Source organism: Carassius auratus, chromosome 3 (assembly GCF_003368295.1).
Source record: "Carassius auratus strain Wakin chromosome 3, ASM336829v1, whole genome shotgun sequence".
NCBI classification, from domain to species: Eukaryota; Metazoa; Chordata; class Actinopteri; order Cypriniformes; family Cyprinidae; genus Carassius; species Carassius auratus.
The window spans coordinates 29,839,182-29,854,941 of NC_039245.1; the positions used below are offsets into that span (position 1 = coordinate 29,839,182).

The 15,760-nt window shown below is 38.9% G+C and overlaps 2 protein-coding genes across 3 annotated transcripts; one reads left to right on the forward strand and one right to left on the reverse strand.

Annotated features, from left to right (window-relative positions):
• The first annotated feature begins 485 nt into the window (after positions 1–485).
• On the forward strand, positions 486–7,426 carry LOC113053743 (scm-like with four MBT domains protein 1). 2 transcript variants are annotated; one of them, XM_026219016.1, is made up of 7 exons: positions 486–990; positions 2,978–3,236; positions 4,858–4,985; positions 5,070–5,127; positions 5,219–5,300; positions 5,519–5,633; positions 6,849–7,426. In XM_026219016.1, the coding sequence occupies exons 1-7, from the start codon at positions 649–651 to the stop codon at positions 6,999–7,001; spliced, it is 1,137 nt and encodes a 378-aa protein (XP_026074801.1). In that variant the 5' UTR covers positions 486–648; the 3' UTR covers positions 7,002–7,426. The 2 variants fall into 2 exon arrangements, with proteins under 2 accessions (XP_026074801.1, XP_026074808.1); XM_026219023.1 differs by lacking the exon at positions 486–990 and adding an exon at positions 1,061–1,255.
• Positions 7,427–7,997: 571 nt separating this feature from the next.
• On the reverse strand, positions 7,998–14,558 carry LOC113042176 (very-long-chain enoyl-CoA reductase-like). Its single transcript, XM_026200801.1, has 11 exons — positions 14,055–14,558; positions 13,622–13,673; positions 13,436–13,480; positions 12,818–12,921; positions 11,132–11,247; positions 10,887–10,992; positions 10,427–10,499; positions 10,302–10,345; positions 10,164–10,221; positions 9,986–10,074; positions 7,998–8,215 (listed from the first exon to the last, which is right to left on the reverse strand). Exons 1-11 carry the CDS (start codon positions 14,217–14,219, stop codon positions 8,042–8,044), a joined length of 1,026 nt encoding a protein of 341 aa, XP_026056586.1. The 5' UTR covers positions 14,220–14,558; the 3' UTR covers positions 7,998–8,041.
• Between the last annotated feature and the right edge of the window lie 1,202 nt (positions 14,559–15,760).

The window sequence follows — 15,760 nt, forward strand, 5'->3', positions numbered from 1 at the left end:
ATATATTTATGAACTAATTTTGATTGGAAGGCCAATATAATTTTATATAAATGGCAATTATGTTTAACTAAAAAAAAAAGGTATATAAGACTTACAAACTTTTCCGATAGAGTCTGGTCTGATTAAACGAAGCACAATGAGCTCAGCATACTGCTGTTTGACGTGGTGTTGTTGCATAACGCCTTGTTATACAAACAGTGTACTGTATACTACATAGTATATTTCACTCAGCGCATTTCCCTCTCGACTAATCATTTGATTGGATTGGCAAAAAAGTAATAATAATAAGTGGATGGATTAAACAAGGAATGTAAATTAAACGTTTACTATTGTATAGTGCGGACGACTTGATACTTTAAAAAAAAAAGGATGCACTAATGCATCATGCTAGTATTGCATTCCGGCACGGAAACGTGCAACCTAGCGACGCCTCCTTAAATCTCCTAGTGGCGGGAGCGCATCTAGCGCATTCCACCTTAAAAGCGCTCAATGTGATCAACGCACGCGTACAGTATGTTTCCGTTTTTTTTTTTGCTCTTTCTCTCCAGCGCGCTCGCACCGCGGCTCGAAAGACTGCGAGCGTCACGTAGAAAAGGCTACACTGACGCACTTCATCCACTCTATCAAGCTTGAAGAGCAATAGGAATAATGTCCGAGCCGTACCGCGAGTGGATCCTGGGCTCCATAGACTCCCTGAGGTCGAGGAAAGCGCGACCGGACCTGGACAGAATTTGCAGAATGGTTAAAAGACGACACGGCTCGGACTGGGACCGAACCCGCTCAGAACTAGAGAAACTGATAGAGGAGCAGACGGTGCTCAAAGTCAACTATAAAGGCTCGGTTTCCTATCGCAACGCGGCAAAGGTGCTACGAGGCAGGAGAAAACCCGAGCAGAACAAGTGTGCGGTGAAACAGCCTTGTCTCGCGGACTGGAGCACCGGCGACAGCGCTCTCGGTCCCGCGGATGAGGATCACATGGAGGACATGGAAGTGAGTGCACAGAGCAAGCGGCTGCGCTCCGGGAAAAACGAGACGCGAAATGTCCAAGTATTGGTGTTTTTATAACTAGTTGAGGTGTTCAGGCGAATGCAACATGAAAAAGCAAGTGCACACACAGACGCGCGCGCGCGGACTGGCGCAGACGGGGAGCGGCACGAACCTTCATGAGCGTCGGAAAAGCTCCAACAATGGAAGCGCTTGATCTGCGAGGTCGAAATCTTTCAGAGCGAGTTGTTGTTTGTGCTGGATGAGTCCGGTAACTCAAGTTGCGCGATGAAATCCTCTGCAATGAGTCCAAACTCGCTTTTCGCACAGCGGGGGAAAGTCACCCAAACATCACGGATCAGCCGACTGACGCATTTTGCACAAAGAGCGACACTGGAGACGATTGCATTAGTGATTGTTTACAGACGAGAGAGTTTTTATTTTATTTTTTATTATTACTATTTATTTAATTTAATTTGTTTGCTCTTGTGCGAGTCGTGACAGAGTCAATACGATAATTTATATGGATCATCGAAGCTCAAGTCATTAGACGGGCTGCTAGATGATCCTTTATGTCCGTGCACGCGAAGTGCGAAACGAAGTCGTTAGTGGGGCTCGTGAACCTGCCGTACTGATTTATCGCCGGTTAACACGTGAACAAAGGTTAACGTTAGTTTTCGGGTGTTTCTTTTTTTAGGGAGAAAATGTCGGCTTTAGCCACGTTTAACGTTGGCTTGCTTTGGGACGCGCTTGTCTCAGACAGGCAGCGCGCCTCGGAGCGAAGCGGGGCGGGTTCATGAATATTAACTAGGCTGCGTGAAGTTCGCCTGTGGCGTGCCTCATTAATATACATTAACTCAGCGCGCTTCACTCTCAGGGCGCTGACGTTCCTCACGCAACTTAATATTCATGAGGCCGCCCCCGCTTCGCTCTTAGCGCGCGCTGATGCCTGCCGCCGGAGAACCGCGAGTCCGAGACGAGTACAGCGAGCTCTTTCCGTAATGTCCTTCATTCTGTATGAATACATTATTTCGATGTGCTCGATACTGTTAGTAACGTTCCTGACACCATCGTGCCAACTGAATCCAGCGTTAAAAGCGTGAGAAAGAAATCGGACGAAGAGGATTTTCTGTCTGAATAAACAGTGCGCGCGGCCTTCAGATACTGAAGCTCGAGTCGACGGCGATCCAGTTTTGCAGTGCGACCGACTGAACATAAACACAAAGTGTGGTAGTCGATGTGTGTTCGTTTAAATGTAAAATACTGCTACATTTAAGCATTGCTTATCACCATGAAGTCCCGCTTAAAGACACTGATTGTTTTCTTCTCATTATCTTGGTATTTATGTAAAACCTCCTTGCCCTGAGAACACAGTTCAACACTTGAGAGTCAACCATTTAGAATCTGCCTTCATTATATAGTTGACTCAGCCATTCTTCTTGTGTTCAGTCAGAAAAACTAAGACTGTACTTGAATGGCAGGTTAATTTCACAAAAATATTATACCAAATTAAAATTAGATGAAAATATATATTATTCAATCAAACATATATTATTATTTTCTCATCCAGTCACATGATCCTTCAGAAATCAATCTAAAATGCAGATTTGATGCCCAAGAACCATTTTTGTGATTATTCATGTTGAAAATTATTATTTAATAACATATTTTTGAGGAAACCGTGATACATTTTTTTTAGGATTCTTTGAATAGAAGATTCAAAGGAAAAGCATTTATTTGAAATAGAGATCTTTTATAACATAAGGTTTTTGCTGTCACTTTTGATCACTTTAATGCATCCTCGATTAATAAAAATAGTGGATTAACTTTTATTAGATAATTTACATAAAGTTTCACAGAAGTGTAGAAACAAGGTTCCAAATGGCATGTTGTTGATTCCTCATGTTGCATTGGTTGTTGATGCAGTCCTGGCAGTGATCGAAGCACTTGTCTAAAAATGATGATGATGATAATAATGCTGTGATCTTTTTAGGACGAGATGTCCACGACGGCAGGAATGGACAGCAGCATGGACGAGGAGGGGGATGAGAGCAGTCTGGATGCCATGTGCGCTCAGAGCACCACTGACTCGGGCATCAGCATGAGTCCCATCACCAGCAGTAACACCAGTCAGCCTGTTCCCTCACCCACATCCTCCAAGAGCTCGCCTACCCATGATGCTCTGAGGCACGACCCCGACAGCACTTACATCCTCCCTGAGCACATTCAGCCAGCAGCCCAGCAGGACACAGGTACTCAAGTCTGATCAGGTCAATCCAAGGGGTCAAGGTTTGGCTTGTTAGTGTAGTATCATCCGACCCCGTGGTAGATATTGTATCTTTGCTGTTTAGCAGCCCCTTCAGGATTTCACCCGACCTTTCTTTGATTTTCCAAAATGACAGAATTTGACTGAATTTCTTTGTGCAGTGAAAACCCACTGACAACCTTTACATGATATGCAAATTGAGATTAAGAAAGTGAAGAAAGTGAAGTGACATTCAGCCAAGTATGGTGACCCATACTCAGAATTTGTGCTCTGCATTTAACCCATCCGAAATGCACACACACAGAGCAGTGAACACAAACACACACACTGTGAGCACACACCCGGAGCAGTGGGCAGCCATTTATGCTGCGGCGCCCGGGGAGCAGTTGGGGGTTCGATGCCTTGCTCAAGGGCACCTAAGTCATGGTATTGAAGGTGGAGAGAGAACTGTACATGCACTCCCCCCACCCACAATTCCGTCCGGCCCGAGACTAGAACCCACAACCCTTCGATTGGGAGTCCAACCCTCTAACCATTAGGCCACGACTTCCCCATTATTATCATTATTTTAATTTTTTAAAATAAGGACTGCATCAACAACCAATGCAACATGAGGAATCAACAACATGCCATTTGGAACCTTGTTTCTACACTTCTGTGAAACTTTATGTAAATTATCTAATAAAAGTTAATCCACTATTTTTATTAATCGAGGATGCATTAACGACTTCCCCATTATTATCATTATTTTAATTTTTTCTAGAATTCATCAGTTGATCTATTGTGGTCCTGCCCTTATTGTGTAATATTGTTCTTATGAAATGTAAAATTATTGCATTCATTTGAAATATTGATTAAAAACATGCATATCTGGTAAAATATTGTACTTTTGTATATCTATTGGTGAAATCAAGCATTATGAGAACTAGACAGTTGACTGCAAAACAGTGGAAGGGCAGGTGAACACGTAGTGATTCATTTATTTGGGAATTAATATACATCAGAATTATGGGTTTTTTTATGTAAAAATTGTAGAAATATGACAGAAATGCAAGCTGTCATAATGCAACAAATTGTTAAATTTGCTTTTTTGGCATTTGTCTCAAGTGCCATTTAAAAGTATGGTTTTTGCAGTATATTAAAATGTAAAATATTGCAAAATGTTTTACCAGTGGCCTCCTTATCTATATATGTATATGCAGATGTTCCATGATGATTGTGTAACCAAATATTTGTTCTTCTACACTTGTATATTTATATAAAATAAGCAAGTAGATGCACAACAATCTGTCTTCCTTGAATATACATGGGTTTTCTCACTGAAGCTGTGTGAAGTCTGAAGAGACAAACATAAAAAAACACATTTTGACAGTGAAAAGTTATTAAAGCAACCCTCAGTGTGTTGCAATTCCTGTTCTCATTTCATTTAATTTCTGCCAAATTCAGGCATTGCAATGCATGTCAAGGATTTGGAGAGTTCAGTAATTGTTGATAATGACAGACCTTCATCAGAAGAAGCCACGATTTGAGCTAAAACAGTCGGTGGATGTGTATGACATCAGCCTACAGAGATTTGAGTTGGCGGTATCTGTCATTGTGACCCACAGGATCTGTGGCGCTCCTGCAGCAGCCAGCGGCCATCTGTCTCTCGTCTCTTCAGGCCGAGGAGGGGCCGAGGGTGGAGAGGAGCGCGCTCACCCCTGATCCGCTGCCGTCAGACTGCACAGCCACACCGGTGAGCACGTCCACCCTGCGCTTCCAATCACAGCTCAACATCTGTCCTGTTCCTCTGTGTCATATCGTGTCTGTCTGTCATCAGGACGAGGCGGGGACGTCAGATGGAGGGCTTCACGCTGTGTCTGATCCTGTTGAGGAGGGTGAGGGTTCTGCCTGTGCTCTTTAAATTTCACGCTGTATCTGTGACCTCACTGGATGTTACCATTTGTATTCGATACTGTACTTTCACAGGTGAATTGTGCACCAAAAGCACAACTGAGGAAGAAACAGTGGGGGGAAACAATCTTGACAATGGAGGGATGAATAATGAAAAGTGAGTAAAAGCCAAATTTGTCTTTTTATCTTTGGTTATAAACACTAAAAGAAAAAAGAGAGTTGTAGAGTGTCATCTCTGTGGCGTCAAACAGAGAACTGTAATGTTTATCAAACACTTTGTCCATTGAATTCATTATAGTCGGTGTGATATGAAAAAAGCCTAGTTTGAGTTGCTCTTAGACTTTGAGGGTTTAATCTGTTGTTGTTCACTCTCAGTGATGTGGTAAAGAGAGAAATCGGGCAGGACCCTTTGCTTTGGAGCGTGGCTGATGTGGCCAGTTACTTCACGTCTGTGGGTTTCCCCGAGCAGGCGCTAGCTTTCAGGACACAGGTTAGTACCGGAGTTAACCCAACCTGTCCCGAGCATGTTCTTGCCAGTTGTGCTTTTTGTATAATGAACTAGTGAGTGCAGATCCTTTTTTTTTTTTTTTTTGAAGTCATTGGTATTAGTATTAGTGGAGCACAGCAATTTCACATTTAATCTGAACCCAAAGCCTAAAAAATAAAAAAATTAAAAAATTATTTTGCCTAATGAAAATTAAATCTTAATTATGCAAATAAGATGTCATTTTTAAATTTTCATGCCAATATAATGCGCAATACGTTTCTTTTATTTATGTTGATTTTTAGGCTTCCCACTGTCCTGGAAAAAACAATTGTCAGCAAGTTTTAAATTGTTATTTCCAGGCCAGGTAAAGGTAATGGAAATTCATGAAATGAATGTAATTTGTGTAGTGACTATGTATTTTTCTAGTTATGCTCCTATCTGAAATATTCAAATGCAATTCAAGGTGCGGGAACACTGTAATAATAAAAAAGCATTTCTCTAATAAGAGTCACCATTGGAAAACAACAATAGGAATACAATAAAGGGAATTACAAGCACCCCTCAGAAGTGAAACATCTGTGCACATTATGATAATGAAAATATCACTTTATTGTGGACATATCTTTCACCCAAAACAAGGAAATCCAACTACTTGAGCTTTTAGAGTAGCTTTTGGAAATGGAACTTTTTTTTCCTCCAAAAAAGATGATCAATATAAGCTATATGGTGATTTCAAACACAATATACATTACTTAAAATCGTATGACCATAATTATGTGAATAATTTAGCTAAGAAAATCTCAAATGTACCCCAGTGGTTGAGTTACAGTATGTAGCTATACATCACCATTCAAAAGTCTGTGGTCTGTAGATTTTTTAAACTACTCTCTAAGGATCTCATGCTTACTGTTTTCTATTGAAAATATTTCAAAATGTAATCAATTCGTGTGATGCGCAGCTGAATTTTCATCACCAGTCCTCCAGTCTTCAGGGTCACATGATCCTTCAGAAATCAGTCTAATATGCTTTTTGTGTTGCTCAAGCAATTATTATCAAGGATGAAAACAGTGGTTCTACTTTATATTCATTCTTTGAATAGAAAGTTCAAAAGAACAGCATTTATTTGAAATAGAAATCTTTCGTCTTTACTGTCACTTCTGATCAATTGTTTGTGTCCTTACTGAGAACAAGTATTTATACCTCTATGTCTTTCAACAGGAAATAGATGGGAAGTCCTTACTGCTGATGCAGCGCAGTGACGTGTTGACTGGTCTGTCGATCAGACTCGGCCCCGCTCTTAAGATCTACGAGAATCATGTGAAGGTGCTGCAGAGAAGCCACTTTCAGGACGACAGCCGTCTCTTCTCATAGTGCTGGTGTTTTCAGAGAAAACAGACTGAAACTCTCCTGGCTCAGAGCGCTGGCCATAAAATGAGGAGACACGTTAACTCTTTAAGACTTGATTTGCACAATCCTCCTCCGTTTATCTACTCTTCTTCCGTGTGAGGACATGCCGCATGATTCAGCCCTGCAGTCTGTCCTTCTATCCATCCGTCACAGGGCTGAACGGACCATTCGTCTCAGTAGAAGTGTTGTTTTTTTATTTCTATGGTGGAGCTTTTCATTCACCAGTGTGTTTTCCTTCTGTTTTTGTCAGATATGATTTACAGTGTCGCAATATTATATAAACCTTGTTCTTGTCCAATTAAATGTTCGATGTTCAGCAATGTTTTACAGCAGTCTTAAAATGGACATGCAATGTTAGGAAATAAATTCCAGTTTCAGAATCTGAAACTGCATTTGTGGCATCAATCTTTTCTGTCATGCATTTTGCCTGCCAAGCAGAGATATGAAGCCAATTACTGATGCAACTCAGTATAATATATATATAAGTTTCATTCGATTCCTCCAAGCCAATATCATAAAAGCTTACCATAAATGTATGCACATTGACATGTTTGATGCATGCATCAGTCAGGATAGCTGCTACGTACAAATTTGCTTTAGTCATTTTCGAAGAAAAGAAAAACAAAGTGTGTTACGTTTACCTCAAAAGAGCAGAATTGCCCTTTAATTCACATCTCACCAAGACTGAAGCTCTCTGACAAAAAGAGTCACACTTTATTTTTAGGTTGTGGTACTTTCTCTGCTAATTGTGTATCTTTTTATTTCCATAAATTTGAACCATTTTCTGTATTCTTGTAAATTAACAATAAAACATTTTATTATTATTATTATTAATAAAATAGAATCCATTATAGTTTCATAATGTACTATGGTTATTTAATTTATTAAAATATATTAAGACTTGCTATATATATATATATATTATATATATTATATACACAAACTAGTAAAACACTGACTTATGTTTGCTCTGTTGACCTTATTTCTAGTGTTGTATCTTCCTGCTATAGGATGAATGGTAGGATTGGGGAGCGCAGTGTGGGATACTCTTTGAACTCCTTCAGGTAGCTGCGATGCTTTCCTTTGGCCCAAACGGTCATCTGGATGAATCCCACCACAGTGAAGAACAACACGGGGACACACTGGGTCATGAGTGTGAATCCGAGCCAAGATCCCAGCTACAGAAGTACAGCAAGTGTCTGTTATTTACTCAATGTGACCAGCAGGGGTCAGCATTATCTGTTCACACAGGACACACGTTTGCTAAAGAGGTCTGCAGACTGCTGCAGGGAGGACATATTTTTGTAGGCCAAAATCTGGAAATGAGTTTGAATTTGAGCTCTTCTGGTTCCAGTGTCCCATTGGCTTCTCATTTTAATGAAGAAACAAACTCATCGACGTATCTTAGACTGCTTGTTTTCACCAAATTATAAAGACTTATTCATTTTAATAGCGGTGACGCTGAAGTGACCATGCTGCAGTTAATTTATAGTCTGTGTTTAGCTTCTTTTTTTTCTTCTTCTTCTTCCTACTGCATTTGAGCTTTAAATGTAATTTTAAAAATGTAAATTTGTGAGGAATATCATGATGAACAAAATGCGTAAGAATCATGTACTTTTGTTGGTCACTGAGCATAGTTTCCGCAGTAATCCAAAAGCCAATGGAAAAATCCCAGTGTTTTTTTTTGTTGTTGTTTTTTTTTAAAGGGGGGGTGAAATGCTATTTCATGCATACTGCGTTTTTTTACACTGTTAAAGAGTTGGATTCCCATGCTAAACATGGACAAAGTTTCAAAAATTAAGTTGTACATTTGAAGGAGTATTTCTGTTCCAAAAATACTCCTTCCGGTTTGTCACAAGTTTCGGAAAGTTTTTTTCTAGTATGGCTCTGTGTGACGTTAGATGGAGCGGAATTTCCTTAGGTCCTAAGGCCGGAAGAGCGCGCGCTCCCTTATAGCAGAGCACTGAGAGCACAACAGACTTCACTGATCAGAGCGAGAGCGTCGCGAAATGTCACAAAAGAAGAGTGTTTTTGGTTGCCAGGGCAAGACAACCCTGCACAGATTACCAAAAAAAAAACAGCATTAAGGGACCAGTGGATGGAGTTTATTTTTACAGAGCATCAACGGAGTTGTGCAAGTGTTTGTGTTTGTTCCCTGCATTTCGAAGATGCTTGTTTTACAAACAAGGCTCAGTTTGACACCGGATTTGCACATTGTTTATTTCTTTAGGATAATGCAGTCCCAACGAAAAAGGGTCACGGTCGTGTGTTGGAATCGCATGCGGTGAGTAAAACTGCTTCAAATATCTCTGTGTTATTAACTTAGCTATCTGCACGTAAGCACATCAAGTAAACAACATGCGATGTTGTCATCAAACTGCACTTTCCACATGTACAGCTTAAAAAAAAAAAAGACGACAAAGTGGAACTTAGTCATTTTCCAAAACCGCTAAGAAAATATATACAGTTTCAGTACATACCACATAGAGACGTTGTTGCTGATGCTGCTCTTGTTAAATTTCTGCCTCTTGATCTGATTCTGGATCATAAATATACGCTGAATCTGACTGTTACCCATGGTTTGTTTTGGTTGGTTTTGTCCTCACGTAATGTCACAGCTTCCAAACGCTCTCAACGCAAAATCCTACTGGCGCTCGTGATTCTTTAGCTCCGCCCACACGTCACGCCTCCAGCCGGTAGTGTTTTTCCGGGAAAAATCGGTACAGACTATCTTTCTCTTATGAATATAATAAAACTAAAGACTTTTCGGAGTTGTGAAGGATGCAGTACTCTATAGGTACTCAAGATTAACAGGATATTGAGTGAAAACGAGCATTTCACCCCTCCTTTAAAGAGGTTAACTTAAGGGTTGGCCTACAAAAATACATAATCAGCGCAAAACTCTATAAAGACATGAAATCACTCATAATGCAACCACAGAGTCTCACCTCATATGTGTAATTTGGGCATGAAACAAGTGCAAACATCCATGTAAAAGGATTCTTGGTTGGATAAGGAATCTTCTTAATCTTACAACCTTCGCATTAAAAAGAGCAATTTGATGCGTTTCGTGAATAAAACCAGAATGCCTGATTGGAGATTTGTGATTTATTTTATAGATCTTACCAGGTAGTTTGAGATTACGCAGAGCCATGTGAATCGAGAAGCTGCCAAGCTGACAGAACTGCAAAAATAAGAAATCAGTAAGTGAAGAACGCTATGAAGACACACTACAGGAGAAGTCAGTGCAGTTACAGTGCTTACTAGAAAGACTGCCAGCGCTGCCTTCACCTGCTTCTCCCCATAATCTGTGCAAAAACAGACAGTTCAGCCCATTTAACATACATTTTAACCTGGTTTAATAAAGGAAATGAATGAATGTTACATACATGGCGGTGTGTAAAGTGGGTGATTGATGTAATAAGCCATCCATGCAGCAAAACACCAGTGATAGGAACAGTTCTGTTGAAGAAACAATCACATTTACAGACTTCCTGTTTGCAATATATAAAATTACTGTTTGATTGAATTTCAGTGATTATTACTTTTATTTAGCATTTATATCAACTGCATTGAAGGCATGATCTAATCTTCATAAAGTGACATTTCCTCCAACACTGGAAATCCACTTAAAAACTGTTGAGTGCTGTTTTCTTTTCTCTCTTGAAGTAGACGACAAATGTTGGGGCATAGCCATGAACATTTTTTTGCATATAATATTTATCTAAGAGTCATCAATATTCTTAGTATAAGACATTTTTATAAAACATGAAAATATTTTATCAACCCCAAACTTGTGAAAGGTATCTATATTCATATAAATGAAATACACTTGCAAGGCATCCTCACTTTAAAAATGTTGCGCAGTGGCATGGTGCCATGGGAGAAGCGATGGACGAACAACGTCTCCAGGATTCGCTTCATGTAGTGGAAGGAATGACACACACAGGCAATACTGTGAAGAACAGTTTAATACCAGATTAAATCCAATTTTATTCCTAGACATCCATCAAATGCTTTTCAACATAATTCCCAAAATCCTTTTGGGCCAGTGTCTTGTTTGATCTGATGGCAGTGTTCTTCATGATACTTACTGCACAACCAAATGCTTGCTGGCGGTGAACTCGTACTTGGGAGCGTAGATTAAAGGCAGTCGAAAATAAAACAGCAGATATATGACAAGTGGTCCAATGCACTCGATTAGGAACACCTGCAAACACACATTCACAAACACATTTTAACTCTGGATGTGAAACAGGAAGAAAAATGTAGATCACTACTTGATTTTATCCAGTGACTGGATGGAGAATAATTAAATATACTGACAACTACCTTAAATACACAGAAATATCTGAAGAACACCTAAAGAAAAGGCCACATGTTGAATCAAAGCTCATCACACAAGTAGCTTTTCACAAGATATAGAAGACACACACATTATCAAACACACAAAACACCATCATGATAATAAACATGACGCTAAAATAATGCAACAAACATTAATTTAGCACCATATGATGTAACATAAAACCCTAACTGTAAAGAAAATTCCATAAAATGTACGATAAAAAAAAAAAAAAAAAAAAAAAAAACGGCTGCTGTGGTTGCCAGAATTTTCCTACCGTAGCAATATTTTAGGTTTTATGGTTTTAACTTAAATTTACAGTTGAATACCGTAATTTCATTAAATGATACAATGTTAATATACCAACTTATTTAATTACTTAAGTACAAAGTACCTTTGTAATACACTGATGATCACCAAATGGTGGAGGTGATGAGAAAAACACACGATGAATCAAAGCACATCACAAGCAGTGTTTAATAACAACGTAAAAATGCACATTTTAAATGTAACGCAGGAAGTCCTGGGAATGTCAGTTTACGGTTATTTACTGTAAATTATATGGTCTTTTTCCACTTACAAAAAATTGTATACTACCATAAAATTACATGTAGTGTCCAATACAGTTTTTTTTTTCACCGTAAATAGTAGGGGAATTAACCATTTAACAGGTTTTTACTGTAGCATCTTCACAGTTTTTTTTACAGTTAAATTCAGTCATTTTTTTACAGTGTACATATAACTGATAACAAAACACTAATTTCAATGAAAAACCTTCAAATGTGTCACACAGGGATTTCTAGGAATGTCAGTTTATGTTTTTTTTAGATGACTTGTTCTTTTTCACTTCTAAACACTAAATATTTAACAATATTTTACTGTAAAATAACATGAAACTTATCATTAGAAATAGCACAGATCTGGACTGTATATAGCAAGGGAACTTACAGTTAACCAACAGGTTTTTGCTGTAACAATTTTACAGTCTTAACCGTTAAATTTATGATTTTATAGAACGTGCCTCCCATGTGCTGTCATCATCCCAGCTCCGTGGGAGTCAGGAGTGGGCAAAGGGGCTACGCATGCAGAAAGTGAACGGGCTCAACACCTGTGGGGAAATGGTGCCAGAGAGATTACATGTTCTGAGAAAGAGGATCGAGTGATGGGAAGGTGAGAGAAAACTGAACCAGAGGACTGTGCACACATCAGCCGAACCTAACTCCCTAAAACATACCAGTGGAAGATTAGACAAAGATTAGAATACTGAAGCTACCTGCTGATGAGGAACCTTCAAAGCCATTGTTAAATGCTACTAATTGCACAGATGTGAGAGTCTCCAAGAGGCCTTGGAGTCAAAAAGGTAGAGAGCTGCTATACTATATGTGATGATTGCATGTGTTTCCGTTGTTATTCGTGTGTTGGGGAAAACACTCACAGTTCCCCAGGAGATCTGGGCTCCCAGGTCTCTAAAGTAGAAGGTTGCGGTGGTTCCTACAGGAAGCTCTTGAAGGATTTCCTCATCTCTTAAGGGTTTTCCTTCTGAAATCACCAATATAGCACAACCATTAACTTTCTCTTTACATATGCAGTGGCTTGAATAAGGATATGGACGCCAACTTGTCTGAACCTTTTTTTGCTACAATTTCAGATCAGCTGAATGCATATGTAGTTCATCTCATTAACTATGAACACGATTCTTCAATGTTTGACAACCATTGTTTTTATATTCATTTTGAATAACGTTGAAATATGCTGAAAAACAAACATTTTTTTGTGTGAAATGCTTTGAAATACAATAAATAACAAATGTTACAATGCATGCCACTGGTTTCGGTATTATGTAATATAATATAAAAAAATATATAATAATAAAATAATAACATTTATAATCAAATAAATAAATACTAACGCAAGCCGCTTGTTTCAATGTTATGTTGTATTTAAACAACATTTACAAATTATTAATTTGTAATTTGTAATTATAAATTATTAATCAAGCATGTTAGTATGTCAGATACGTTTTTAACAACCGTTATAAAGCAGATGTACTCACTTGGGTCCAGGCGTAAAGACTGTCTGGCAGGATACCAGTGTGGATCTGTGAAAATTGAAGCCTGACATGTAAGACTTTGCTAAAACCATTATTTCAATGTCATCAACTTATCATCATCCTTGTAGAAAGCTATTTAAAGAAAGGCTTTGCGGTTTCATAGCTTCTTTAGCACCGAGCAGAACTTACTTGATTTGTGGAACATAGACTTAATGTCCAAAATAGTGGCAGTCGGTTCTACCTGCAGAAAGATAGACAGCTGCTAAATATCCACATTCTGATTCACAATTTTACATAAATATGTAAATGCACAATATACAAATGCAAAATATACAGTTATATCTTGATCTTATCTTGAATATACTGTTTTTAATAAAGACAGCAACGAAAGTCATGAAAAAAAAAATTAGAAAAAGCATTAGCTGTTTGGCTGGTCTAAGCTGGTTTAAGTTGGAAGTAGCTGGTTTTAGCTGGTCAAGAAATTGTTAAAACCCCACTCAAGCCAGCCTGCAAACCGACAAGCTTAGGCTGGTTTCAGCTGGTGTATTGTATTTTTTTTTCTAGCAGGGACACAGTTTGCTAGTAACGGTTTGTGCATTGTAACACATTAAAAAGCACATACCTTATCCAGAAGCAGTAGTTTTTCCTGGGTTTTGATGTCTAGTATCTCCACCTCAAAGTAAACAATCCGTTTTGGTTTTTTGGGGGGTTTTGGTCTGGGTTTAGGGGGTGCAGGTGCTGCACTTTCACTCTTAGCCCCTTTTGCCTCTAAAGCTAATGCATCCATGACACTTCTTCCAACTTATTGCACGCTGAATCCTGTGTTTAGTAGTTCAAAGGTCTCATTTACACCCCACACATGACTCCCAAGTCCTCGAGCCTCAGTTCTTAATAATAAATCCAAAATCCAACTCTCCGCTGAATGCAGTGCAGCCGGAGGGTCTCCAGAAAAGGCTGGTGTGAGTGAGTGCAGTGTGATTGAAATATCTCCCATCTCTTGACACCTGAGGGGTGGCCATCAAAAGCACTCCTCTGGAGACGAAATCTGAGAGTCACAAGACATAATCCACGGCTTTTCAGGAAGCTAAATTTGTGTGCCTTGTTTTCTGAATCCCAGCCCCGTGACCTTGTGGGACTCAGACCAATCCAATTGGACGTGACTCTTACCTCCACACCCCATCTCTTTTTGAATTAGGGTTAGGATAGCGTGCATCTGTACAGCAGGGACAGAGCAGTGTGTGCCTGAGGAATATTAATACATCAGCCTTGCAAGCAGAGTCACGCAGTGGCTCCATCAGGACATCTGTTTGAGTTTGTCTGTGGCCACAACAAGCTTGGATTCAATAAATAAGCCACTTCTGAGGTCCCCAGAGGTTCTCAATTAGGTTTGGACAAGTTGTTGCTACCTAAACTAAAAAATCTTTAGTTTATATAGCTTTTATTATTTATTATTTCAGTTATTTTGAAAGTTATAACAAAATTATTATATATTAAAATGCATTTAAATAAAATGAAAAATGTTGCATGTATGGCGAGTATGAAGGTCCAAAAACATAAAATAGTTAACGAATTCACAAAAGAGTGTGTTGGATGTGATTTAGTTTTCATTCAAGTAGCTTTGATTTGATACAATCCTAAAATCCTTAGTTAAAATTAGACAATGTGTAATGTTTTCAAATATCTGATTTTGAGTTGTATTCAGTGAAAATGCCAAATATAATTGCTTTTAAGGAAACATATTACATTCAAAGTTAAATTATTAGGAAGGTCTAAAGCCATTTTGCAAGGCACTGCACACATGCTCACACATGCATGAAATAATGTCTCATCAGACAAGTGCAGCGAGAGTGAAGACAGCCTAAATTTGTTTACTTACTTCAACTGCTGCAAATGATCATGGTGTGCGGACTATGCACGCATGGAATCAAACAAGAGATCATATTACATTAGTTAGACTAAACCATTTCGATTTGCAGTAATACTGTGTCAGTGACATACTAGTTTTACAACTGTTTCCACAATTCACAGCTGAGCTAAATGTTTGAAGAATGAGAAATATACATTTTCAAAGCAATGTGTTATCATGACTCGTTGTTTAGGTGTACACAATGTTTAGTCTGGTTCTTAATTCCAGTCCTTGTATATCACAGCTCTACATATTTTGTGAATCTCTCTTGTTTAACACACCTTATTCAGATAACCAGTAGAGAGCTCCATGCATGAACTGTGTTCTGATTGACAGGGTCCCTACACAGTGTTCACTGCTCCCTACTTATGGTTAATCCACTGAATTTGACTTCACTTTGGAACATCCATTCACGGACTTGC